Source organism: Mus caroli, unplaced genomic scaffold, assembly GCF_978045245.1.
Source record: "Mus caroli unplaced genomic scaffold, Mus_caroli_1 scaffold_20, whole genome shotgun sequence".
In the NCBI taxonomy this organism is placed as follows: Eukaryota; Metazoa; Chordata; class Mammalia; order Rodentia; family Muridae; genus Mus; species Mus caroli.
In genome coordinates this window covers 14,700,001-14,727,115 of record NW_028227275.1, presented here as the reverse complement: position 1 = coordinate 14,727,115, position 27,115 = coordinate 14,700,001, and the positions used below count along the sequence as shown (strand labels likewise).

The window sequence follows — 27,115 nt, the reverse complement described above, 5'->3', positions numbered from 1 at the left end:
TTTCAAATATTAAACAATACACTAAGAGTGTGTTTTTAGAGAATAAGCATGAAACCTCAACAATATAAAACTGGCCGTCTACGGCACAGCAAACGGCCTGAAGGGAGGCACTGGGACGCTGAGTTATAACTGAAGACCCGCTCCGTCTGCACTCTCGAAGCCTCAGTGCTCTGGGAAATGCAGTCGATTGCTAATACTAACCTCCCAGCCCTTCTCTTTCTGGCAGGCATCCTGACACACTAATATGTGTTTTCAGCCTTGTAGGCTAGACTGCTGTAATTTGCTCCTCCTTGGGCTATACATTAAATTTGTTCAGAAGCTGTAAAATTGCTCATTTGGTAGCAGCTGAAATGACTTTTCTGCAAAGAGTTGCGAATTGCTAAGACTCACAGGCCATGAAGAACACATACCAGTAGAGCCGGTAACGGGATGCCAGGGTCTCAAGGCCATGGACAGAAAATGCTAACTAAGACTGGTTTGCCCAAACCTCCAATGCTTAGATGTTTTAAAGAGTGGTTCTCACCTTTCCTAATGCTACAATCCTTTAATACAGTTCCTCACGTTGAAGTGACTCCCAACCATAAAATTATTTCACTGCTACTTCATAACTAATTTTACTACTGTTATGAATTATAATGTAAATATCTGATATGCAGGAAGGGGAAGTCAAATGCCCTGGAACTGGAGCTACTGGTAGTTGTGAGCAAGCTGCCACATGGGTGCTGGGAACTGAATCCAGGTCTTCGGTACGAGCCTAAGTGCTCCTAACCACTAAGCCATCTCTCTAGCCCTATTTATTTTTGGCTTCTTTGAGACAGGGTCTCAGTGTCCTGGAACTCACTATATAAACCAGAATGCTCCAAACTTACAGTAATCCTCCTTTCCCTGCCTGTGAGTTACTGGTGTCTGCCACCACGCCTGGCTGCAAACTGACTTTTTTCCTTTGAGCCATCCTCTGGAGACCATGCTGACCTATGTAGTCAGGGACTGCTTTAAATTGCTACTCCTCTTCCCTCTGCCTTCCAGATGTGCAGTCACAGGCGCACACCACCACACGTCCTAAGCTCTATACCACACACCTGTTCCGGGTTCCATCCTTAGCACAAGAAAAAAAGAGGGAGGAATCTAGATAGAATCATTTAGGCCTAAGAAGGATGACTGAAATATGTGTACAGACCTAAAATTGTGGTAGGATATACATGGCATAAAATATATCTTCTTATCCTTTGTTTTTTTAGACAAGGTCTCTCTTTACTTAGCCCTGGCTGTCCTAGAATTCATTCTGTAGACCAGGCTGCCTCAAACTCACAGAAATTCATCTGCCTCTGCCTCCTGAGTGCTCAGATTAAAGGCGTGTGCCACCATTCCTGGATTAATCATATATATGTCATTTTAAAATGTAAAGTTTGATGGCATTAAGTACATTTACATTGCTTGCATCCATCTTCAAAATGGTTGTTACCTTACAAACCCTGCTTTATGCAGTAGGCAAAGCTCCCTCCTCCCACTCCTAGCTCCAGTATAAATTTCCATCTCTCACAGCTACTGTGTCGGCCAGTTTTAATAGTCACCTTAACACCTTCTAGAACCAGCTGTGAAGAGTCTCAATCAGGGATTGTCTAGATATGCCTATGAGCGTATCTGTGGGGGCTGTTGTGATTATGTTAATGAGGTGTAAGGCCTGCCTGGGGTGGTTCCCGAGCTTGGGTCCTGGGTGTGGTACAGGGAAGGGCTCAGCAGAAGCAGAAGTCGGCCCTCTCATGCACTTGCTTTCTCTGCTCCTGACTGTGGATGTGACTCCCTGCTTCGGGTTCCTGCCTTTACCTCCCTAGGATGCTGGACTATAATCTGGAATGAGCTCAAATACTCTCCTCTCCCTCTTCCCCAGGCTGCTTTTTGTCAGGGCATTTTTATCACTGTGACAGACACAAAACTGGGACAGCTATTTTCATCTTCCTTGGTGACAGAGCACCTGGAGCCAGGGGGCGCTCACCTGTGTGGGTGTGATGTGGCTGATGTCTTCGGATGCGAGCTGCTTCAGCAAGGTAGTCTTGCCCGCGTTGTCCAAGCCCAGGAGTAGGATTCGCACCTCCTGGTCTGGTGCACTTTTCAATTTGCGCAAAATAGAGAGCAAGCCCTTGAACAAGCACAAGAGAGACAGACAGGTTACTTGGTGGCAGTCGCAGCATTAGCAGACATCAGAACAACTTCTTTTTTTTTCCTTACAGTATAGAATAGGGTTTATTCAGGGCATAGGAGGGGAGCTGAGAGGGTAGGAGAGACAGAGAAAGGCAGAGAGAGTAGATTTTTAGAGACCGGCCATAAGCAAGTGGAGAGAGAGAGAGGGGAAGGGGGAAAGGGCGAGAGGACAGAGAGGCGAGAGGACAGAGAGGTGAGAGGACAGAGAGGGAGCAAGAAGGCAAGAGAGCAAGAGCCAGAACGACTTCTGCTGTGACATCTGTTCTCAGTTATGGACAGCTAGCTGCCTCCGTCCACTCGAAGGCCACTGGCTCCACATGCCCACCGGGCTTGTTTTTCCTTCAGAGCCTGAGTGTTAGCGGCGTGGGGAAATGCGCACCAGGTAAGCATCATGTCTTGTCCCTGCCCAGCCCATGACTCCAGCTTGGCTGGCACCCCAGGTGCCACGGGCTCCCCACCTGGGTCCTAAAGCCCTCCATGTACGCTTCAACTAGAATGCTTAGCACGTCAGACTAGTCGGTGCTCAAGCTTCTCCACTTGCAGAGTGAAGCTTCCAGCCACCACTGCGTGAGACAGATACTAGAATTAACCCACCCTAGCTAAGGTAGGACTGTAAGGTGGCGGGTGCTTGTTTTCTGTGCTGATAGCCCTTGAGCAAACACTGGGAATGTCCCTAAAACCTGCTGGACTCTCTCTCTGAGAACTGCATGGCTTTCTGCATTGCCACAAAGTGACATAGAAGAAGAAGGGAAAAGACTCAGTGTGCGCTGGGGGAAGTGACATTGCTACAGGAAGCACTGTTGCTAAGGTGGGCAGACCAAGCAAAAAAGGCTTAAACTACACAGGACGTTGTGCTGAGGTTGGAGTGCGCTGAGTGAGTCTCACTGGAGATCCAAGAGTACACTGGCTACTAACAGATTAAAGAGTGTGACCTGGAGCCGGGCAGTGGTGGCGCACGCCTTTGATCCCAGCACTAGGGCGGCAGAGGCAGGTGAATCTCTGAGTTTAAGGCCAGCCTGGTCTACAGAGTGAGTTCCCGGGCAGCAAGGACTACGCAGAGGAGCCCTATGGGGGTGGGGCGGGGGGCAGAATTTTAAGGTGCTGAACAAAGACACAAATAGGCTGCGTGACACCATAGCTGGGCTATACCCACGTGACACGGTAGCTGGCTCTGTACTCTGGCTCTGTGTGCTTCAATGTGTGTGCATCACTTCATCTTTACAGGGTATGCAGATATGACACAGACAATTCCTGTTTTCAGATGAAAAGTCAGATGTAACAATTAGGTAATTAGAAAAGGCATTAATGATCATAACTTAACCAGAGGTTTTAAAAAGTTTTACTATTATTAGGGTTTTTTGTTTGTTTTTTGCTTTTTTGTTTTTGTTTGAGATAGGGTTTTTCTGTGTAGCCCTGACTGTCCTAGGACTCCCTTTGTAGACCAGGCTGGTGGTCTCTAACTCCAAGATCTGTATGCTTCTGCTTCCCAAGTGCTGGGATTAAAGGCACACACCACACATGTGCATCCGTGTGTATCTGATCATGTGCATGAGGACACGAGTCCAGCACTCTCGGAGACCAGGAGTCAGATCTCCTGCAGGCTCCAGGTCATTTATGTGGGTGCTGGAAACCGGACTTGGGTGCTTACCAAGAGCAGTCAGAGCTCTGAAACGTTGCAGCATCTCTCCATTGACACTTCTCCTTTGATCCTGGGGACTGAGCTCTGGGCCTTGCCCAGGCCACTGACCTGTTCCCTTAGCCCCTGGCCCTGCTTTCTTAGTAAACAGGTAAGAGGATGTTTATAGGCTATTTATTTGTTCCGTCCTGCAGCTGATAATCCCAGACCGATGAGGTACGGCTCAAAAGAATCTAGGGCTCGAGTGGTGGTGCTGGTCTTTAATAATCCCGATACTTGGGAGGCAGAGGCAGGAGGATCTCTGTGAGTTCAGGGCCAGCTTGGTCTTCAGAGTGAATTCTAGAATAGCCAGGGCTATGTAGAGAGACCCTGTCTTAAAATAAATAAATTCGTTAAAAGCAAAGCCAGGCGCACACCTTCAGCCCCAGCACTCAGGGAGCAGAGGCAGGCAGATCTTTATTTTCTTTTTTTTTTTTTTTTTTTTTTTGGTTTTTCGAGACAGGGTTTCTCTGTGTAGCCTTGGCTGTCCTGGAACTCACTTTGTAGACCAGGCTGGCCTCGAACTCAGAAATCCGCCTGCCTCTGCCTCCCAAGTGCTGGGATTAAAGGCGTGCGCCACCACGCCCGGCTCAGATCTTTATTTTCAAGGCCAGCTTGGTCTACAAGTGAGTTCCAAGATAGCCAAGGTGACATAGTGAGAGATCCTGTCTCAGCAAAAGAATTATTCACACAGAAGAATCAAACGATATGATACTGTTTTAAGGTCATAAACTCTAACCTCCCAGCCAGGGTAGATATTCCTTTGAGCTGAGCCTTAGATTTAGAATTACACAAAACGCTCGTGTTTCTCACCCACACTGCACCAGGCGAGGATTCGAGCCATGAAATAATTCTCAGCACTGCTCTTTGGATAATGACATGGAAATGTGCAGGCGGGCGAGCAGCCCCGTGTCCTCTGTGGCCGCTGTGCTGGGGCTGAGGACGGCTCTGGCCTCTCCCCAGCAGCAGAATGCAAGACTTAGTCTAAGACGAAGGCTGAATAAATCTGGAGCTGGGCGGGTTCTGTTATTGTTTAAGGAAGGGCAGGCTTTAGCTTCTCTCTTCGTCACTCAACTCTGGCTGGTTGAGTCAGTTCCTTCTTCAATTTATGAGAAGTCTCCTGAGTTAATACTATTGGCTCAAAACATTTGACCTTCATCTAACCTTCATAAGAACCCAACAGGAGAGTCGCAGAACACAGCTTAGCTGTTGCAGAAGAAAACAGACACGACAGAGAGGTGGAGACATTGTCTAAGGCATTCACACTCAACACCTGAACAAGGTGGTTTCTCAGTTCTTCTTAGCTATACTGAACTCACACATTAACAGCGCAATCTTTCAGGCCCCATGGAGACTGGGATATAAAAGAACTCATCAGACCGGGCGTGGTGGCGCACGCCTTTAATCCCAGCACTCGGGAGGCAGAGGCAGGCGGATTTCTGAGTTCGAGGCCCTCCTGGTCTACAGAGTGAGTTCCAGGACACCCAGGGCTACACAGAGAAACCCTGTCTCAAAAAACCAAAAAAAAAAAAAAAAAAAAGAACTCATCCTGACACCCTGACTGCATGCACAAAGGGTCACCTTAGCTCCTAAAATACACTAAAATACAGTAATTTGTCAAATTAACACATTAAATGGCACAGGTAGATGCTCCTGGCTTAGATCCCCATGCAGACAGTTTCAAGGAAAACCCTGTTGTCATTTTACAGAAAACATTTTTTAAAAGATTTATTTATTATTATATCTAAGTACACTGTAGCTGTCTTCAGACACACCAGAAGAGGACGTCAGATCTTATTAAGGATGGTTGTGAGCCACCATGTGGTTGCTGGGATTTGAACTCATGATCTTTGGAAGAGCAGTCAGTGCTCTTACCTGCTGAGCCATTTCTCCAGCCCTACAGAAAACATTTTACCATTTACAAAGTTTAAAGTCAGCATTTTCTAGGGCTGGAGAGATGACTCAGGAGTTAAGAGCACTGACTGCTCTTCCAGAGGTCCTGAGTTCAATTCCCAGCAACCACATGGTGACACACAACCATCTGTAATGGGATCTGGTGCCCTCTTCTGGCACACATGCAGGGAGAACACTGTATACACAGTAATAGTAGTAATAAAGCCAGCATTTTCAGTTTTTCTTTTTGATTTATTTATTTTTGTTCTTTATCCATGAGTGTTCTATCTGCACATACACCTTTATGCCAGAAGAGGGCATTCAATCCCATTCTAGATGGCTGTGAGCCACCATGTGGTTGTCAGGATCTCTGGAAGGGCTGGCAGCCAGTGCTCGTAAACTGGTGAGCCATGTCTTTGGCCTGCATTTTCAGTGTTTCATCAAGTGCTTCCTCACTAAGAAACCACTTAATAGGGCTGGAGAGGGGAGTCAGCCGGGAAGAGAACACACTGCTCTTGCAGAGGACCCAGGTTCGAGTCTTGCACCAACGTGGGTCGGCTTCCAACTGCTTATTAGCAGCTCCAGCTTACAGCAGCTTCCCAGCTCCAGCAGGATCCGATGCCTCTGGCCTCCTAGGGCACCTGCACATACCCACATGGCAAACAGTTAAATCATAGAAAAGGAAAGAAATCATTGGATACTGTTGTTTGGAGACCAAGTTTTTCTCACATACTCATTATAATATCTGAAATTGAGCAATTAAGGGAACACACCATTTTCTTGTTGTAGTGCCCCACTGAAATGAGTGAACTTTCCTCCACACGTGAGGAAATGAACTGGGTGGGCATGCTACCGCCAAGCCTCATGCCTAGCCCTCGCTTTATCTTTGCTCTGTTTTGAGAGTGGATTCGCTATGTAGCCCTGGCTGGCCTGGAACTCAGTATGTAGACCAGGCTGGCCTCAGACAGGGATCCTGCCTCGGCCTCCCGGATGCTGGGATTAAAGGTGTGCACCGGCACACCTGCCCCTGCCCCCCAAATTCCTACTCACAAAGGAGTGAAGTACAGCGAGAGAATACAAAAGCTGTTCTAACTATAGGCACCTTCAGGAACCTATAGTACAGAATGCAGTACTTAAAATCTCTAATGAGTACTCTTCCTTATTTGGCAATGACATCAGATGCTTCACCCTTAAGTGAGATGACACAGAAAGAGAAAGTTCAGCTAATATTTTCTCCCTTCCAGTAAAATGAAAATGGCATCTCAAGCCCAATGGGGACACAAGTGCTGATGCTACAGCACCCTGTGTCAACCCAAGCATCCAGGACAGGATCACAGGATTAGCCAGGGCTCGCTCGCTTGCTAAATAGGGAAGAGGATATTTATAGCTGGCAGGGCTCTGCCCGAAAGGTACAAGGTAAGCTGATTTAAGAGTGGAGATGAAAGAGAGCAGGGTACTGCGCTCTGAGCTTGTGCGTCGTCTCCACGCTGCGTCTTATTTTAAATGTCAGATGAAAGGAAGCATTCATTAAAAAGTTAAGTTTATGACGGGGATGAGTTTTACTGTATAAAGACAATGAAGTTAATTTTTACAGTTTAATTTGGACCCAAACAGCCATTCATTCGACTGCCATTAACACCCATAATATGCTCCAAGCAGAAGAGGGAGCCAAGAGAGACATGATCTTTATGCAGGTTTATACTCCCATGGCACTGAGTACGGGTCACGAGAAACAAGAACTCCATCAATGGTATGCATGCATATGCTACCAACTTCAGCATGTACAAGTTATCTGTGCTGGGCAAAGCACCTGGACTCAGTCACAAAACATTTAAACAAGCTTTGCTACACCAGATCTTGAAGAGATGTGTTATGGACTGCAGGGCGAGTAAGCGAGCTTGCTTGCTTATTCATTTATTTATTGACAGATCTCTCTCTGCATAGCCCTAGCCATCTTGGAATTTCTATGTAGACCAGGCTGGCCTGGGACTCAGAGATATACACGTGTCCTACTTACCTACTTACCAGGTGTTGGGATTGAAGGCATGTGCCTCCACACGGGGCTTGGACTACAGAAATGTAGCTGCCTCAAATCCATTTCCACTCAACTCATGGCAAAGGCATGGTGCTCTGACCACAAAGACACAAACTAGGTCATACAGAAACCAGAGTGGAGGGGGCAGGGGTGGGTGGAGGAATGTGCTGGCCTATGGAAGCAGTCTGACCCCGAGGAACAGCTACAGTTTAGGCACTGTAACCCTAAGCTGCCAAGCGCATGCTCTCCCTAACAAGCTTAAACAGATTTCAAGTTCATGTCACCTCTCAACAGGGTCCTATCCACCTCAGACAAAGAGCCTTCAATTTTGTTTTCTTTTTTTGTAATCTCTTTTTTAAAATGACACTTGTTCACTTATTTCATGTGTGTGCATGAGTGTGTGCTCGGTACAAAGTGCTTGTGGAAGTCAGCTGATAGCTCTCGTGAATCAGCACACGCCTTCTCCATGTGGGTCCTGGGGATCCCACAAACACAGGCCATCAGCTCAGCGGCAAGCCCCTCCCCCACTGAGACGCCTCATCTGTGTTCATACCTTCTTCTCTTTCTTATCATTTTTCTATGGCATAAAGACAAATATTGTTCCTGAGGAGCCTAAAGACTCGGAAGAATGGGGCCCTTCTCAGCGGCCGCCACCAGCTTGATGAACAGGAGGCTGCTTCTAACTTCAGACTGTGCTCAGCTGCGCTGACTCCATGCAAAAAGGAGAAGGACAAAATCTGCTGAGGAACTCAGAGAGGCCTGAATAAGGAATAAGGTGACACTGTAAGGAAGGATGCACAGAAGTCGCTCAGAACAACCATTATGTTTTTAAATATATAGAGCTGGAGGGAATCTGCCAGGCCTGTGTTTCATTTCTTGTATTTTCTTTCCTTTTGAGGCTGTGTGTGTGTGTGAGCGTGCGTGCGTGCGCGTGCATGTGTGTGTATGTGCGCGCCTGCGTGTACATGTGTACTAGTGGTTAGCTGGGCTTTGGTGGTGCAAACCTTTAATTCTAGCACCCAGGAGGCAGAGGCAAGAGGAGTTTTGTGAGTTTGAGTCTAGCCTGGTCTATGAAGTTATTTCAGGATAGCCATGGCTATGTAGAGACCCTGTCTCAAATACATACATTCATACTTACATATAACTAGGGATCAAACCTAGGGCCTTGAACATACTAGGCAAGAACACTACCATTAAACTATGTCCCCAGTCCTTTTAAAACCCTTTTTATTTTAAGACAGGACTCACTTGTCCAGGTTGGCTTTGAACTCATAATCTTTCCCCATCAAGCTTCAGAGAACTCATACTACAGGAATGAGCCATCATGGGTAACTATGGGTATATTTTCTTTCTTTTTTTTTTTTTTAAGATTTATTTATTTATTATATGTAAGTACACTGTAGCTGTCTTCAGACACACCAGAAGAGGGAGTCAGATCTCATTACAGATGGTTGTGAGCCACCATGTGGTTGCTGGGATTTGAACTCTGGACCTTTGGAAGAGCAGTCGGGTGCTCTTACCCACTGAGCCATCTCACCAGCCCTATTTTCTTTCTTAAAAAACAAAAAAAAACAAAAAAAACCACATATTTTTTGTGCACGCATGTAAGCCGGGGTGTATGGACAGGCACCACATCTGTGCGTGAAGCTGCAGAGGTCAGAAGAGGGTGTCAAATCCCCCGGGATTGGAGTTAGCGGTGGTTATGTGTTGTCATGTGCATGCTGGGAACTGAACCTGGGTCCTCAGAGACAATGGTAAGCTTTCTTTAACTATGGAGCCATTTTCTTTCTTTTTTTTTTTTTTCGAGACAGGGTTTCTCTGTGTAGCCCTGACTGTCCTGGAACTCACTCTGTAGACCAGGCTGGCCTCGAACTCAGAAATCCACCTGCCTCAGCCTTCCAAGTGCTGGGATTAAAGGCGTGCCCACCACGCCCGGCCCATTTTCTTCTTATTATTATACAAACATTGGATGAGTGTCTTGCCTGCCTGGATGCAGGTGACCTTCACTGCAGAGCCATCTCCAGCTCCTCCTTTTTAGTTTTTAGACATTTTTTTTTTCCACTTAACACTTTTGACCCCAAAACCTCACATAACATACAAAAAGCTGTGTGTGACAGCCGGGCGTGGTGGCGCATGCCTTTAATCCCAGCACTCGGGAGGCAGAGGCAGGCGGATTTCTGAGTTCGAGGCCAGCCTGGTCTACAAAGTGAGTTCCAGGACAGCCAGGGCTACACAGAGAAACCCTGTCTCGAAAAAAAAAAAAAAAAAAAAAAAAAGCTGTGTGTGTGGTAATGACATATTACTAGGAAGTAGTCCATAAATAATTGATGAACTGAGTTAATGGTAAACAACAGTGATTAGTTATGGGCCAGATGACCATCATCTTTGTATCTTGCTAAGATGGTAGAGCACCTGGTCTAGAATCCTCCAGGGAGGCTCTGGGGAGATGGCTCAGCAGTTTAGAGCATTTATGGTTCTTTCATGTAGAGGGCCTGGCTTCCACTTCCATCACTATTGGGACTCAAAAGCATCCAAACTTCCAGTTCCAGGGAATATGATGTCCCCTCTCTGGCATGCATAACACTCAGACATATAAAATAAAGCAAAGTTGAAAAAAAAAAAGATTAAAAAAAGGACATGTGATTGCAAGGTCAGGGTACAGCAGCTGACCCAAAATGTTCAGAGAAGCTCAAGGTAATTTTTGTTTCAGTCTTTCAAATTTGGAAAGAAAAAAGCATTGATCATAGCTGAAACTTAAAACACACAACACTGTGGTGATCTGAATAAAAACAGTGTCCCCTCCCAGGCCCAGGCTGGTTGGAGTGGGTGTGGCCTTGGAGGAAGTGTGTCTTTGGGGAGTGGGCTTTGACACAGCTGCCTGCATGCCACCATGCTTCCTGCCATGGCGACCATGGACTAACCCTCTGAAGGGTAAGCCCCAGTGAGACGCTTTTCTTCGTAAGACTTGCTGTGGCCTGAGGTGGTGATGCGTGCTTTAACCCGGCACTCGGGAGGCAGAAGCAGATGGATCTCTGAGTTCAAGGCCAGCCTGGTCCACAGAGTGAGTTTTAGGTCAGCCAGGGCTACACAGAGAAACAGAACAAACCAAAAAGAGTTGCAGTGGCTATGGTGTCTCCTCAGTGATGAAACTTTACACAGGCAGCTCACTTTTCCCTTTCTTTTATTTCTTTTCTTTTCTTTCTTTCTTTTTTTTTTTGGAGACAGAATTTCCCTGTGTACCCCTAGCTCTCCTGAAACTTGCTATGTAGACCAGACTGGTTTGAACTCACAGAGATTTCCCTGCCTCTGCCTGGCTTAGGTCTTTGGTTTTTTGAGAAAGGATTTTCTCTGCATAGCCTTGGCTATCCTGGAAACACTGTAGCTCTTAACTACTGAGCAATCTCTCCAGGTCCAAAACAATTGTAGGCTGGCCTAAAAACCCACAGGGATCCCCCTGCTTCTCCCTAATTCTGGAACTAAAGGCATGTGCCACCATTGCCTAGCTCTTCCCTCTCCTCTCCTTTCCTTTCTCCTCCCCCCGACCCCTCGATATTGGGAGGGTGGTCTTTATAATACAACCCTTGCTAACCTTAAACAAACAATGTCAACCAGGCTGGCCGCTACTTCCAATATATACCTGCTTCTGCCTTCTGAGTGAAGGGATCAAAGGTGTGTGCCACCACACCCCACTATCCCAGTTCTTCTTGTTCACTTTAAAACATTTGTTTTGGGGGCTGGAGAGATGGCTCCATGGTTAAGAGCACTGACTGCTCTTCCGAAGGTCCTGAGTTCAATTCCCAGCAACCACATGGTGGCTCACAACCATCTGTAATGGGATCTGATGCCCTCTTCTGGTGTGCCTGAAGACAGCAACAGTGTACTCATTAAGTAAAAAAAGAGTACTTTTTACTGCCATTGAGGACCTCAGTTCAGTTCCTAGCACCTACACAGCCAGAACTCCAGTGCCTAGGAACACAGAAGTATACATCATACACATACATACAGGAAGGCAAAATACAGATCAAATAAAATGAATAAATCTAATAGTTCAAAAAACTCGTTTTGGACCTGGGGCGGTGGGTGGCTCAGTGGTTAAGAGCGCTTGTTGCTTTTACAGAGGACCCAGGACTTATTCCCAGCCCCTACGAGGTGGCTCACAACTGCCTACGCCTCCAGTCCCAGAGGTCTGAAGCCCTCTTCTGATTTCTGAAGGCACGAGGAATTCATGTGGTACATATACATACAGGTAGGCAAAATATTCAACATAGAAAGTAAAATAAACAATACAAAAGCACTTGCTGCTCTTGTAGAGGACTGGGGTTCAGTTCAACACCCACACAGTGGCTCAAAACGGACTATAGCTTCAGGGGATGCAATCCCCTCTTCTGGCCTCCTCGGACACAAGACATGCCTATGGTGTACATACATGTTTGCAGGCAAAACACACACACACATATATATGTATGTATATGAATGTGTGTATATGTATATATATATGTGTATATATATATATATATGTATATGTATATATATATATATGAATGTCTTAGTTAGGGTTTTGCTGCTGTGAACAGACACCATGACCAAGGCAAGTCTTATAAAAACAACATTTAATTGGGACTGGCTTACAGGTTCAGAGGTTCAGTCCATTATCATCAAGGTGGGAGCATGGCAGCATCCAGGCTGGCATGGTGCAGGAGGAGCTGAGAGTTCTATGTCTTCATCCAAAGTTGGCTAGTGGAAGACTGACTCCTAGGCAACTAGGGTGAGGATCTTAAGCCCACACTCACAGAGGCACACCTACTCCAACCAGGTCACACCTCCAAATGGTGCCATTCCCTGGTCCAAGAATATACAAACGCTCACATTCCACTCCCTGGCCCCCATAGACTTGTTGAAACACATGAGTCTATGGGGGGCGTATATGGGGGGCATACTTAAACATAGCATAATGCAAAATGCATTTAGTCCAACTTTTAAAGTCCTCATAGTCTATAGCAGTCTCAACAATGTTAAAAATCCAAAGTTCAAGGTCTCTTCTGAGATTCGTCCGATCACTTAACTGTAATCCCCAAAGAACGTTAGGAAACCAGCTGGGCAAACTCCAAACTCTGCATCTCCATGGCTGATGTCAAAGTGGTCTTCAGATCTCCATTCCTTTTTCATTTTTGTTGATTGCAACAAATTGCTTTCTCCCGGGCTGGTTCCACTCCCTGTTAGCAGCTTTCCTCAGCATGTATCCAATGGCTCTGGCATCTTTAGCCTCTTTGAGTCTCCAAGGCAATTTCAATGTTACAGCTTCTTTTTTTTTTTAAGATTTATTTATTTATTTATTATATGTAAGTACACTGCAGCTGTCTTCAGACACTCCAGAAGAGGGAGTCAGATCTCCTTACGGATGGTTGTGAGCCACCATGTGGTTGCTGGGACTTGAACTCAGGAACCACAGAAGAGCAGTCGGGTGCTCTTACCTACTGAGCCATCTCACCAGCCCAATGTTACAGCTTCTTGTTTCAGTGTCTGGAATTCCACTTGATCTTTTGGACTCCTCCTAAGGGCTGGCATCACTTCTCCATCTCTGTCCTTTGTAGCACTCTATGCTCAGGTTGATCCACTCCACTACGGCTGCTGTTCTTGGTGATCATCCTATGGTACTGACATCTCCAATACACTGGGGTGTTCTACTCCAACTAGGCTTCACCAATAGCCTCTCATAGGCTCTCTTCAGGGTGCCAAGCCTCAAATCCTTTGCATGACCCCTTCAGTCCTGGGCCATGAACTACAGCTGAGGCTACACCTTCTCCAATGGCCTTCCATGACCTCTCACAGTGCCAAACCTCAGCTGTTCTTCATGATCCCTCCATGCCTTCAAAACCAGTACCACCTTGGTGACTCTTACACATTACCAAATCCAGCTGCAGCACGAGGTACAACCTTGGCTATCTCTGGAACACAGCTTCTTTGTGCTCCCAGAAAACAATTCCCAGAAAATTTCACCTTAGTGATGCTGGTCTCTTCTTAATCACTGCTAATTCCTTAGCTCCAGCTAACCAGCTTCAATTGTCCCAGTAGTTCTTTCCATTCTTAACTCTAGAGCCAGAGCCACATGGCTGAAGCTGCTGAGTTCTGCTGCTTGCAGGAACTAGAACATGACCCCCTTGTACTATTACATTATCACTGGCTTTATGTTTTCCAAATACTTCACTGCCTAAGCTTGCCTGTCCTGGATCTTACTCTGCAGATTGACATTAACTGCAAATATCAGCATGCCTGTCTCCTGGGATTAAAGGTGTGTACCACCATGCCTGGATCTAAATTTAGCTGGGGAGGATCTTGCCCCAAGGTCCCACTCCCTTAATCTGTTATCTCCTAGAACACAAGATTTTGCTCCATTTCACTTCCTGGTACTCCTTTAATACTCGAACCATATAATTTATATTTTTCCTTTCTAAGCTTGCTATGCTTGTTCAAACTTCTCTTCATGAGACTTAACCAGAGAACAAAGTCTCTGCTGGGCTTTTTTGAAACTTCCTTTGACAATGCAAATAATCTGAGTCTCTTCACCTTAGTCTCAGGCAGACTTTTCAGACAAGGGCAAAAAGTAGCCACATTCTTCACCAAAATACCACAAAAACAGCCTTTATGCCACATACTGAAATTCTTCTCCTTTGAAATCTCTTGGGCCAGGTCAACACAGTTCAAATTACTCCCAACAACAAAGTCTTCCATATTCCTACTAGGATGACCCATTAAGCCCCCATTTAAATCATTCCACTGCTTTCCAAATCCAAAGTCCCCAAATCCACATTCTTTCAAATAAAAGCATAGTCAGGCCTATCATAGCAATACCTCAGTCCCTGGTACCAACTTGTCTTAGTCAGGGTTTCTATTCCTGCACAAACATCATGACCAAGAAGCAAGTTGGGGAGGAAAGGGTTTATTCAGCTTACACTTCCATACTGCTGTTCATCACCAAGGACTGGAACTCAAGCAGGTCAGGGAGCAGGAGCTGATGCAGAGGCCATGGAGGGATGTTCCTTACTGGCTTGCTTCCCCTGGCTTGCTCAGCCTGCTCTCTTATAGAACCAAGGCTACCAATCCAAAGATGGTCCCACCCACAAGGGGCCTTTCCCCCTTGGTCACTAATTAAGAAAATGCCTTACAGTTGGATCTCATGGAGGCATTTCCTCAACTGAAGCTCCTTCCTCTGTGATAATTCCAGCTGTGTCAAGTTGACACAAAACTAGCCAGTAAAGTGAAAAAAAAATATATATATATATATCAAATACTGTGACTATTGTAGTGGTATCCAACTCTCTTGTATATATATGGTCAACTTGTTATATACTTAAATACAGTGCCAATTTGCACCTAGAAACATGAGCAGTGGTTCATTTACTGTGACTTAATTATAAATTAAGCAATCATAAAATTATGTACTGTACTCAATTGATAAACTGAAGAAAGTTAGTTAACGCTCATGTTTCTCATTTATAACTAGTTATTTCCTCTTGGTTTGGCATGTGGTTCTTTCTTTTTTTTTAATATTTTTAATTAGGTATTTTCCTCATTTACATTTCCAATGCTATCCCAAAAGTCCCCCATACCCTCCTCCCCAGCTCCCCTACCCACCCACTCCTACTTTTTGGCCCTGGCGTTCCCCTGTACTGGGGCATATAAAGTTTGCAAGTCCAATGGGCCTCTCTTTCCAGTGATGGCCGACTAGGCCGTCTTTTGATACATATGAAGCTAGAGTCAAGAGCTCCGGGGGGTACTGGTTAGTTTATAATGTTGTTCCACCTATAGGGTTGCAGATCCCTTTATCTCCTTGGGTGCTTTCTCTAGCTCCCCCATGTGGTTCTTTCTTTTAAGGGGATGGCTGTTGGGGCAGGATCTCCCTCCCTCTGGCTGAGGCTGACCTGGAACTAACTGTAGCCCAGGTTGGTCCTTAACTCATAGTGATCCTCTTAATTTTGCATTGAGAAGACTGGGATTACAGGCATGAGCCACCACACACAGCCTGGCAAGGCTTTTTAATTGCGGTTCTAATTATTTTCATTAATTTAAAAATTACCCACTTATTATGAGACAGAGTCTTATGTAGCCCAGGCTGGTCTTGAGTTCCGGCTCCTCCTCCTTCTACTTCCCAAGTGCTGAGGTTATAGGGGTTACAGGCCCCTTTCTCAAATCCATTTATTTTCTGTGTAAATATTTATATCTGTACTCATTTGTTAAGATAAACTTAGCCTTTAAATGGGCAGCTCATGTATAAATAAAAAAAAAGAAAACACTCGTTAAAATCTGTTTAGCCCGAGGTTAGGCAGAGCTGTAAATGTAACAAGTGTGAAGTGTGATTGACAACCTCAGATTAAATAATTCTACTTAACAATTTGACACTGTAATTTTTTTGGTCAAAATTCACTTGCTCAATAGAATGACCAAAGAAGATGTGTAATTTCCCCCCTGTCTGTCTGTCTATTTTCTTCTTTAGTTGAGAACATGTCGCATTTATCCCAGGCTGGCCTGGAAATCAATATGTAGCCCTTGCACTTCTTCTGATCCCCCTGCCTCCATCTTGAGCTGGGACTGCAGGCAGGTACTACATTCAGCTCTATGCAGGATTTCATGTTTGCTAAGCAAACCTCTACCCACTGAGCTATACCCCTAGGCCTAGGCTTTGCTTCTTAAGTCAACAGAAATGCCTCAATATTTTCACAAAAAATAATGAGGGGTAGGGGGGGGAAAGCAACAGGAACCGGTTCGGAGCAGTTAGTAAGCCAACCAACCTGTTCTAAATGCCTTAATATCAAGTTTTCTTTGACTAGCTCTAAAAATATTCATTTCCCCATAACTTCATTTTTACTCTTCATCTACTGCGTACAGAATCAACAAGGGCAGAGAGATGTTCAGCAACGCTCAGTGTTCATTTGCCAGCGTCCACGTGATGGTTCCCAGACATCCTTAACTCCAGTTCCAGGCAACCAAAGCTCTCTTCTGGCCTCTGCAGGCACCAGGCACACCCGTGGAGCACAAACATACATTCAGGCTAAACACCCATACACATACATATAAATAAAATAATGATTTAAAAAAATCAACAAGGAACCGAGTGTCTCCGGTCAAATCTGTCACACATCGTACACTTTGGAAAAGCCTTAATTAAGGCTAACGGAGAAAAAAAAGGCTTGCTTCAAATTGATGTTCACTTTCTATTGTTCATTCTTTTTAGTTTGAGAGAAGACCTTTGGTCCTCCTGTGGCCCCAGGCAAAAGGAAACTGCAAGTTTGAAGGAAAAGCTAGGACACGGGAAGTTAATTTGCTTCTATCAACATGGAATAAATACGGAGCGAAAAATCGCTCATCAACAACCATTATTTCTTCGCAGAACTTTCAGCGATTAAGTTGGGACTGCAGGAGCGCACCCACCACAGAGACATCCATTCCCAGCGGTACCTCTTATTGTCCTGGGACTTACTCCCTACACACCTCACACTCAGAGACGCGAGCATCTAGGAAAGCCAGGTTACAGCTCCCTGGTGCTGCCAGGGTGATTTCAAAGACAGTAGAGCCGCACCTCTCCCACTTTTGGCCGGTTCTCAGGTGAACCCCACAGTCCCGAGGCGCCGAGAGGTCGACTCTGCAGTAAGATCTGCGAGCTTGATCTGATCTCCGCAGCTCTAGAGCCGCCTTCACCCCAGTCCCTAGAAAGATGATGGTGCCCAGGCTTCTTCCCCGCTAGCCAAGCACTCCATGCCTCGAATCTATCGCAAACCCCTCTTTTCTTCCCAGGCCTAGGCCTCCCTCCAGGCCCACTTTAGGGGCTCCTCCTTCGCCCCTGAAACCGATCTAGAACCCCAAAGATCAAGGCGAGCCCCATCCCACGTCCTCCTCCGCTTTAAGCGCAGCGCCCCGCCCTGGGCCTGGTGAAAGGAGGGGGGGGTGACTGGTCAGCTCTGGAGGGGCCAGGGCCCCCACACTCACCATCCTCAAGCCGAGTCCCTCCTCCTCCTCCTCCGCCTCCTCCTCCTGCCTCCCCCGTTACCAGGGGTAACTGCTGCGGCGCCGCCCCTGACGTCTCTCGCACGCACAGCGGAGGAACCGAGCAGCGGGATGGGGCGGGGTTCTGCTCCTCTCTACCCAAAGTGCGCAAGCGCGCCAAAGCGCGCGCCCATTGCGCAGGCGGTCTCGGGAGTGGCGGGAGGGCGGGGCGGGCTGGTGAACGACCCAGCCGGAGGTGCAAAACCGCCCACGTGGCTGGCCGGAGCCTGTGGCCTCTGATTGGTCGGGAGGGGGGGCGTAGGGCGAGGGGGTGGTTCCCGGGCCTAGCCGCGACACTTCAGTTCTGCTTTCCTGGTCAGCTTCTCCTGGTGGCAGTCGCGGGGTGCATCCCACTGGGACCAGGTAAGAGCCCGCAAGTGTAGCCAAACGCACAGCTACTCCTAATCCCCGCGCCTCCGAAGGGAGCCTGGTTCTGCTCTGTTGCGGCTGCCAGGCGCTGCGTGCTGGACTTGCATCTGCAGAAGCCGCGTGGCCGGAGGGACCCAGCAGGGCTCCAGTGGATTCCTCCCTTCTGACCCCGGTTGTCTTCGGGTGCCAGGCTTTAGGGCTCAGGAGTTGCGGCTACGTCTCTATCTCCACATTCTTGTTAGAATCCAGGATAGGTGATTTGTACTGGGTTGGGGGAGGTCGCCTGAGATAGGGCGATAGATAGGGAGGTTGGGGACCGGTCCCTAGCATTGAGGTTAGCTGGCAGCGGGAGTGATAGATTGTTTGGGATCTGCTGGATTTTGCTAAGCCGCGTTAGACTGCAAGCGCTATCTCCCACTCCTCTCACGCTCAGGACCGACCACAGGACCTTTGTGGCAGGTCGGTTCCCAACAACCTGCCTTCGTGGGAATTGCATTCTTCCTAGTGGAATGTTTTTTTATACGAGGTTTAATTTCCTTACAACCCTAGAAATCGGTTATTGTAGATGATAAGAGTCCGGACTTGAACTAACTTGTAAACTGTTTATTTTATAGTGTTGCTTGTAAACACTGTGGTCCAGGTAGGAGTGCTGTTTGCCCCCGGGGACTGAACTCAGAATGCAGGGGTTTGTACAGGGTAGGCAAGCACTCTGCCACCGACCTACATACACTACACCCCACACCTCAGAGCTGTTTATACCTGTTAATAAGCAGAGAACTCTTCTAACAGCTGATAGTTTAGGTAGAAGTGGTATCTCTGGAAGTCTGTTGATGTGTGGTTATCTGTTACCTATCTGACAGGTCCACGTATGTCAGGTACATAGAGAGGAATTCCTGTTGTAAAGAAAGGGTGACATATTATTATTATTAATAATAGTTTAATCTAGGGTTCAGGCATTAATTACCTCTTTCACCAACCAAGTTACCATTACTGAAACAAAGGCAGATTTTTTTTTTTCCAGTATGGGTTTTCAAGTTTGTTGTCGTTGTTTTGAGAGTCTTACTATGGAACTCACTGGCCTTAAATTTGCACAGAACTGCCTCCTTCCTGGGTACTTCTGGGCACTGGGTACATAGTGCCAACCACTCTACCCTGCTAGCTTTCAGGTCTTTTTACAATCAAGTAAAGAACTTTTTATAAAACCTTTAAAAACATTTGCTTTACGTATATGAATGTTTTGTTTGCATGTATATAAGTGCATCACATGTGTCTTTGGTACCCGGGAGCTGGAGTTATGGGTGCTGAAAACTGAACCCAGGTCTTCCTCGAGAGCAGCAATTGCTCTTAAAGTGCTGAGCCATCTCTCCAGCCCCCACAGTCAGAAACATCTGCTACCTGCCTACTTGTATCGGATCCTTGGAGGAAAAAGGCAATTCTGAATCTTGACTAAAGAAGTTCAAGGTGATTAGACAGAAGGTGGTGGCGCACGCCTTCGATCCCAGCACTTGGGAGGCAGAGGCAGCTGGATCTCTGAGTTCCAGGCCAGCCTGGTCTACTAGGACAGCCAGGGCTACATGGAGAAACCCTGTCTCAAAAAAAGGAAAAGGAAGAATAAAAGAGGCACTAGGTGAATTGTTAGATTAGAGACCCTCCCTTCTGTTTATCTACTAATCCACTGCTCTTCACACTTGGGCCCTTTTGTGGGCAAAGGCACGTTCAGAGTTCCCTCAGGTAGCATGGTATCTGTTTTCACTCTTACCTTGGAGTCCGATGAGTGGATGAGTGTCTGTAAGCAGGAGCCTGGGCCTGCTGGTTTAATTATTACCGTCATTCTCCTGCTTGCTCTAGGCAACCTGCCGGTAGTCTGCTATTTCAGTGGTCTTTGGTCTGCTCTTGCAGAGTTTTGAGCTGCCTGGACCTCCCATGGCCAAGTGCCCACGGGGCAAATATTCTATGGAGCAAGTACTCTCTCTCAGAACTGTGACTATGGGTCTGTTCTGAGCTTTGGTCCCACTTGCTGGAGGAGATGAGCTTTCTCTAGGGAAGATCACTCCTAGTCTGCTTCATTTGTTTTCTTCTCTCGCTTGTGTTCTGTCTCTCATAATTGATCTTGAGTTAAAAAAATAAGTGTGTGTGTATGTGTATGTGTGTGGTGATCCAGTTCCATGTGTATAGACTGAAGATAGGGCCACTCCAGGGTGTGGTTGAGAAGAAGATTTTACTGTAGATATGACGGGAAGTACACTGGGAGAGTCCAGAGCAGGGAGAGAGAGTAGCACATTGAACATGGCCAGCAGAATGAACCAGACCCTGGGAGGAGGAAGACCAAAGAGGGGTCAAGAGAGCCCATGGCTGAAATGGCGCATGCGGGGGTGGGAGTGGGGGAGGGGTGGGGTGGGGGAGGGGTGGGGGTGGTGTTCTATAGGATTGAGAAGCTGGAGGAAGGGAAGCTGGTTTTCCTGAGTTGAGGAAGTTTAGGGTAGGGGTGGGGTAAGAACAGCTGGGAGGAGTCACAGGTGAGTGAGGCTGAGGCCAGCAGACACTTCTGTGTGCCCAAGCTCCTGAGTGTCTTTTGGACTGACACCCTGGGAGCTGGATCAGAGGACTACTTGCAGGAGTCCCTTTCCTCCTTCCACCATGAAGTTCTAGCCAGTGAACAGGTTAGGCTTGGTGACAAGTGCCCTTGTCCACCTACTCACCTTTCAGGCTCTTTTTTTCCCCCCCTGAGATAGTTTCAATGTATCGCCCAGGTTTGTCTGAGCTTGTTTTAAAACAAGAAACATTTTACTTTATTTATTTGGTGGGTTGGTTGGTTTTGGTTCGTTTGAGACAGAGTCTCAATATGTAGCTTTGGCTGTCTTTGAACTCCCAGAGATGCGCATGGTTCTACCTCCCAAGTGCTGGGATTTAAAAGAGTGTGTGGGGTTTGCTCAGCCCCCTTTGACTTTTTGGTTTTTTGAGACAGGGTTTCTCTGTATAGCCCTGGCTGTCCTGGAACTTACTTTGTAGACCAGGCTGGCCTTGAACTCAGAAATCTGCCTGCCTCTGCCCCCCGAGTGCTGGGATTAAAGGCATGCGCCACCACGCCCGGCTCCTTTGACTTTTATATAAGTGTTTGCCTGCCTCTAGTGTCTGGTGGTCACAGAGGTCAAAAGGTGTTAGATTCCTCTGGAATTGGAGTCATGGATGATTGTGGGAACCACCCCGTGGATGCTGGAAACTGAAGTCTTGGGGCAGTCTGCAAGAGCCGTACCCCTGAGTGGTGGTATGAATGAGAGTGACCCCCATATGGGCTGGAGAGATGGCTCAGTGGTTAAGAGCAATGACTGCTCTTCCCGAGGTCCTGCGTTCAATTCCCAGCAACCACATGGTGGCTCACAACCATCTGTAATGGGATCTAATGCCCTCTTCTGGTGTGTCTGAAGAAAGCAATGGTGTACTCATATACTTAAAATAAATAATAAATAAATAAATCTTTAGAGAGAGAGAGAGAGAATGGTTCCCATAGGCTTGTATATTTGAATGCTTAGTTCTCTACACTGGTAGACTGTTTAGGAAGGATTAGGAGGTGTGGCCTTGTTGGAGGAGGTGTGGCCTTGGGGTGGCCTTTGAGGTTTCAAAACCCATGCCAGGCTCAGTCTTTTCTCTCTGCCAGCTCCCCGTGGATTGGGATGGAAGCTCTTAGCTACTGATCTAGCACCATGCCTGCCAGCCTGATGCCACACTTCCTACCCTGGTGGTTATGAACTAAACTTGGAAACTGTAAGCAAGCATCCTATTAAGTGCTTTCTTTTAAGAGATGCTGTGAAAAAAAAAAAAAAAGCCGGGCGTGGTGGCGCACGCCTTTAATCCCAGCACTCGGGAGGCAGAGGCAGGCGGATTTCTGAGTTCGAGGCCAGCCTGGTCTACAAAGTGAGTTCCAGGACAGCCAGGGCTACACAGAGAAACCCTGTCTCGAAAAACCAAAAAAAAAAAAAAAAAAAAAAAAAGAGATGCTGTGGTCCACTGGATGGTGATGGCACTTGTCTTTAATTCCATTGCTCGTGAGAAAGAGGCAGAAGAAGGTAGATCTCTGTGAGTTTGAGGCCAGCCTGGTCTACAGAGAGAGAGTTCTAGAATAACCAGGGCTACATAGAGAGACCCTGTCTTCAGAAACCAAAGACAAAAAACCCTGCATGGTGTCTTTTCATAGTAATAGATAATAATAACTAGCTAAGATGCTGTCTCTCTAGTCCTGGTCTAAACTCTTGACCCTCCTGTCTTTGCCTCCCAAATGTGGGGGTTTCTTTTTTTTTTTTTTTAAAGATTTATTTATTTTTATTATATGTAAGTACACTGCAGCTGTCTTCAGACACTCCAGAAGAGGGCGCCAGATCTCGTTACGGATGGTTGTGAGCCACCATGTGGTTGCTGGGATTTGAACCTCGGACCTTCGGAAGAGCAGTCGGGTGCTCTTACCCACTGAGCCATCTCACCAGCCCCCAATGTGGGGGTTTCTGACATGGGCTTCCATTTCTGGACTTTTTTGTTTATCTAGTGAATGTATGGTGTTGTGTGTATTGGTATATAAATGTGTTTGTGTGAGTGTATGCACGTGGGTGTCTTCTTCAATCCCTCTCCCTACAACCAGAGCTCCGGATGCTAGAAGAATGAACATCAGATAGATCTAGTCCTGAGTCAGGGTCTCTCACTGAACTCCGAGCTTGTTCAGTTAGACTGGCTGGTCGGTGGGTTCCTGGAATCTTCTCCTTGTGCCCCCACCTTCCCACCCCAACATGGGGGTTACAGGTGCACATCTCTACCCGGTGGTGGCACTTTACAGATTGAGCCATCTTTCCAGCCCCTTCTTTTTCTTTTATAAGGTAGAAAATAGATTATAGTGAGCAGAGGACCTCTCTGGGTAAGCAGGAGGCACAGCCTTGTGACCTTGTTAGATTTTCAGCCTGGGTTGGGTTGATGTTCGCCTTTCTCTCTGCTTGGTACTGGTGGAACTGACAGTGTGTAACTTTAGGGAGACAGACCTGCTCTTACTGTGTGACCAAGGCAAGTCCTGAGTTTGACTTAGAAGTGCCATCCTTGAGATCAAGAGAACCCAAGATAAATTGTAACATATATCTTATAGTAAGTAAGTTTTTAGAGGGCATAGGCGAGATAGAGCACTGACTGTTACGGTGCTAATGAACTTCACAGTCTGTCTGCTGTGAATGACAGAAGCCCATGATGCTGTGAGGAAAGGCAGGAGGCTGTGAGGGCTCAGAACAGTAGGACCAGAGTTTTCCCTTGAGGACTCAGGAACTATGCATGTCCTTTGTGGGGAGATGTTGTTTCACATACGTAAGTGTAAATCTGGGGAGGAACCTTACAACTTATTTAAAAAATAACAACCAAGCACTGTGTGCATTCTATCCTGAAAAGAAAGCAAAAGTGATAACTGCAGCCCAATTCCCGAGACCCGCAGGGCAGAAGGAAGAGAACTGATTTCCCACGAGCTGATCCCTGACCTCCACGTGTGCTCCACCGTGTGTGCCTCTCCTGCTCCAAATAAAAAAACAGACATGCAAGTGAATAGTCCAGAAAGCAAGCATCACCTGCATACTTAGCGTGTGACCTCCACATCCGGGCGGAGGGGCTTCTGTGTGAAGGGCAGAGGCCTCTGTAATATTACCTTGAAGGTGGGAGGAGATGCCAGAGGGGGTTGGCTCTGTAGACGTGTATTGCACATGTGTGCGTATGTATAGGTGGCATGTGCACATGGGTGTGTTTTGGGAGCATGGCACTTTGGTCCGTTGAGCTCAGTCAAGCTGTCCTCAGCCTGTGGCTCTGCGAACCAAGAAAATGTGTGACTTGCCAAGTAGACTCCTTTTAGCTTCTGTTGTGTCTAGGAAGTGAACCTTTTTCCTCCACCATGCATGCAGTTGGATTGAGGGAAACACTTTTGGTATTGGATCTATCCTACGGGGGTCAGGGAGAGAGGAGGAAGGCAGGGGAGAAATTGAAGTCTGTCAGTGGTCACTTGCAGTCCAGCTTCTGCCTTCTCCAGAGATCCCCGCTTGAGGCCATTTTAAGGTCAGGCGTGAGTGCTGTGGGCTCTGTGGGCTCGGCCTGTTGGTTTTTCCCTTCAGTTTCTGGAGTGGGCTAACCTAAAGTCTCTCCCACCCTAATAACTACAGCATTGCAGAAGTTGACCTCTAGTCTCCATTTCCCCTCCCGTTGCTTCCGCCTGCCTCTCTCTCCTACATTCTTTACTGTCTTTTGAGACCACCTATCTTTGTTCACCTCTTAAACATAGCAGTTCATCAGGGCTTATCTTCAGCATGCTCTCCCTCTCCCTCTCCCCCTCCCCTCCCCTCCCTCTCCCTCTCCCCTCCCCTCCCCCTCCATCTCCACCTCCCCTTCCCTCTTCCTCCCTCCTCAAATTTTAGCTTAGGTGACTTCAGGGCTACTGATGCTGTTCTTTTCCTTCTAGCCTATGGCTCTGTACTTTCATGCTGTAATACCTGCCTGCTGGCAAGCTGGACTTTCCCCAGGACACTAAATACTCCATGCTAGGCCTCGGGATAGCCATTGAGGAAAAATGAATACATTTCCCAACTTTACAGGTGAATATTTAAATTAAGTAAGGTGGTGCTTTAAAAAACAAACAAACAAACAAACAAACAAACAAACCCACAAATGACCCTTTTGATGGTTACTCTTCACTGTCAGCTTGCCTGCATTCAAAATCACCTAGGAAACACACTTCTGAACATGCTTGTGGGGGTATTTCCAGAGAGGTTTGACTGGGTGGGAAGGAAAGACAGAGCTTTAAATGTGGTTGGCACCAACCATGAGCTTAGGTCCTAGAGTGAAGCAAGATGGGTACCAGCTTTCCGTTGTTTTACCACCTCCCTCTCCTACCACCAGACCTTCGGATGCATTCTTAGGAACCATGAGCCAAAATGCCCCGCCCCTTTTCCCTCCTAACTTCCATACTTTGTCATCAGAGCTAGCATAATATCCCCTGGCATACTAGCAGGGAAATAGGAAACGTAGGCGTTCTGAAATAGAAGTCCCCTGCTCTTCACCAGGCCTGCCTTCAGAGAGATTCTTTAACACAGTCTAACCACCATGGCAGCAGGAGTGTGAGGTGGTTAGCACATCGTGTCTGCATTTGGGAAGCAGAGAATTGTGAATGCTAGCATCCAGTCTCCTGTGGGGGCTGGGAGTGGCCCCAGAAACATCTGTAGAAAGGGCAAGGCTCACCAGGGACCCAGCAGCCTTGTCTGATCTCAGTAGCTTCCTAAAGCCTTGGCATGTGAGTTGGCAGCCTGTTGCTCTTATACTTTGGATGCCTGGAAATCCAAAAGGGCAGTTCTAATTCTACTGCGAGTTTGAGAAGTGGTCCGGCTCCTTCCATCCATGGCTGTGATGGTCACTGTGCACCTGGGCAACCAAACTTGGGAAAAGAGTTCCACAAGTGGTTGTCTTAAACAACAAGGGCTCTCTGCTCTCAACTGAATCTGCATTTCCACAGAGTGGAACCTTGGATGTGTAATTATATATATATAATATAATATATTATATAATATATTATATATTACATAATATAATATATTATATTATAATATATAATATAATTTATTTATAATATAATAAATAAATAAATCTTTAAAGATTTATTTATTTATTATATGTAAGTACACTGTAGCTGTCTTCAGACACTCCAGAAGAGGGCATCAGAGCTCATCACGGATGGTTGTGAGACACTATGTGGTTGCTGGGATTTGAACTCAGGACCTTGGGAGACCAGTCAGTGCTCTTAACCTCTGAGCCATCTCACCAGCCCCACCAAGGCAACTCTTATAAAGACAATATTTAATTGGGGCTGGTTTATAGGTTCAGAGGTTCAGTCTATTATCACCAAGGCAGGTATGGTGCAGGCAGAGCTGAGAGTTCTACATCTTCATCTGAAGGCTGCTAGCAGAATACTGACTTCCAAGCAGCTAGGATGAGGATTTTATAGCCCACACTCACAGTGACACACCTACTCCAACAGGACCACACCTTCTAATAGTGCCACTCCCTGGGCCAAGCATATACAAACCATCACAGGCCCCTAGATCATCACAGGGGATGCTTAGGGTCCCTGGCTGCCAAGGCCTCTGGGGAAAACTGGTTAAGGAATTGACTCTCATTCTTTCTTTGTTCCTTAAGTCTGTAGTTTGTGGTTGAACAATATGGAGGCGGATCTGTCTGGCTTTAATATTGATGCTCCCCGCTGGGACCAGTGCACTTTCCTGGGGCGCGTGAAGCACTTTTTTAACATCACAGATCCTCGCACAGTCTTTGCATCAGAGCAGGAGCTGGACTGGGCCAAGGCGGTGGTGGAGAAGAGCAGGTGAGTGCGTGGTCGTGGGAGGGACTGGAGGAACCAGTGTCATACTGCTGGGCTCTCTAGGGGAGGGAGAAGCTGGAGCTAGCAGAGGTCTCAGGAGGCAAGGATCGGGTCAGGGTGCCACTGATGCTGTCCTTGGGTTACAGGATGGGACTTGTGCCCCCTGGCACTCAGATGGAGCAGCTGCTGTATGCGAAGAAGCTCTACGACTCGGCCTTCCACCCTGACACTGGGGAGAAGATGAACGTCATTGGGCGGATGTCCTTCCAGGTCCCTGGTGGCATGCTCATCACGGGCTTCATGCTCCAGTTCTACAGGTGAGTCCAAGATGGTGGAGGGGCCAAGCTGTAATAACAGTCCTCTTGATCAGTCACTCACCGGTACCGGGCATCCACCGTGCTAAGTTCTTTCCATGAATGGCCTTTTCCCTCTCTCAGGCCTACACACAGATGCTGTCACCTCCCTAGACAGGACTCTGGAGACTAAGTGACGGTTCCTGACCTCGCTCAGAACGTCAGGGGCCTGATGGTGA

At 47.0% G+C, this 27,115-nt stretch overlaps 2 protein-coding genes across 3 annotated transcripts in view; one reads left to right on the top strand and one right to left on the bottom strand.

The window, feature by feature from the left end:
* Arl3 (ARF like GTPase 3) overlaps positions 1-17,924 on the bottom strand; it is a 45,918-nt gene extending 27,994 nt beyond the window's left edge. Inside the window, exons 1-2 of the mRNA XM_021151881.3 lie at positions 17,784-17,924; positions 1,994-2,137 (exon numbers count right to left, since the gene is read on the bottom strand). Of these exons, the coding sequence (XP_021007540.1) occupies positions 1,994-2,137; positions 17,784-17,786 (147 nt within the window). The 5' untranslated portion in view covers positions 17,787-17,924. The remainder of the gene's footprint in view (positions 1-1,993; positions 2,138-17,783) is intronic.
* A 190-nt stretch (positions 17,925-18,114) lies between these two features.
* Sfxn2 (sideroflexin 2) overlaps positions 18,115-27,115 on the top strand; it is a 24,190-nt gene continuing 15,189 nt past the window's right edge. Inside the window, exons 1-3 of one of the 2 annotated variants that reach the window (XM_021152351.2) lie at positions 18,115-18,203; positions 26,403-26,586; positions 26,730-26,900. In XM_021152351.2, the coding sequence (XP_021008010.1) occupies positions 26,426-26,586; positions 26,730-26,900 (332 nt within the window). In that variant the 5' untranslated portion in view covers positions 18,115-18,203; positions 26,403-26,425. Of the gene's footprint in view, positions 18,204-24,655; positions 24,809-26,402; positions 26,587-26,729; positions 26,901-27,115 lie in introns of those variants that run through there. The other variant, XM_085834270.1, reaches the window with a different exon arrangement.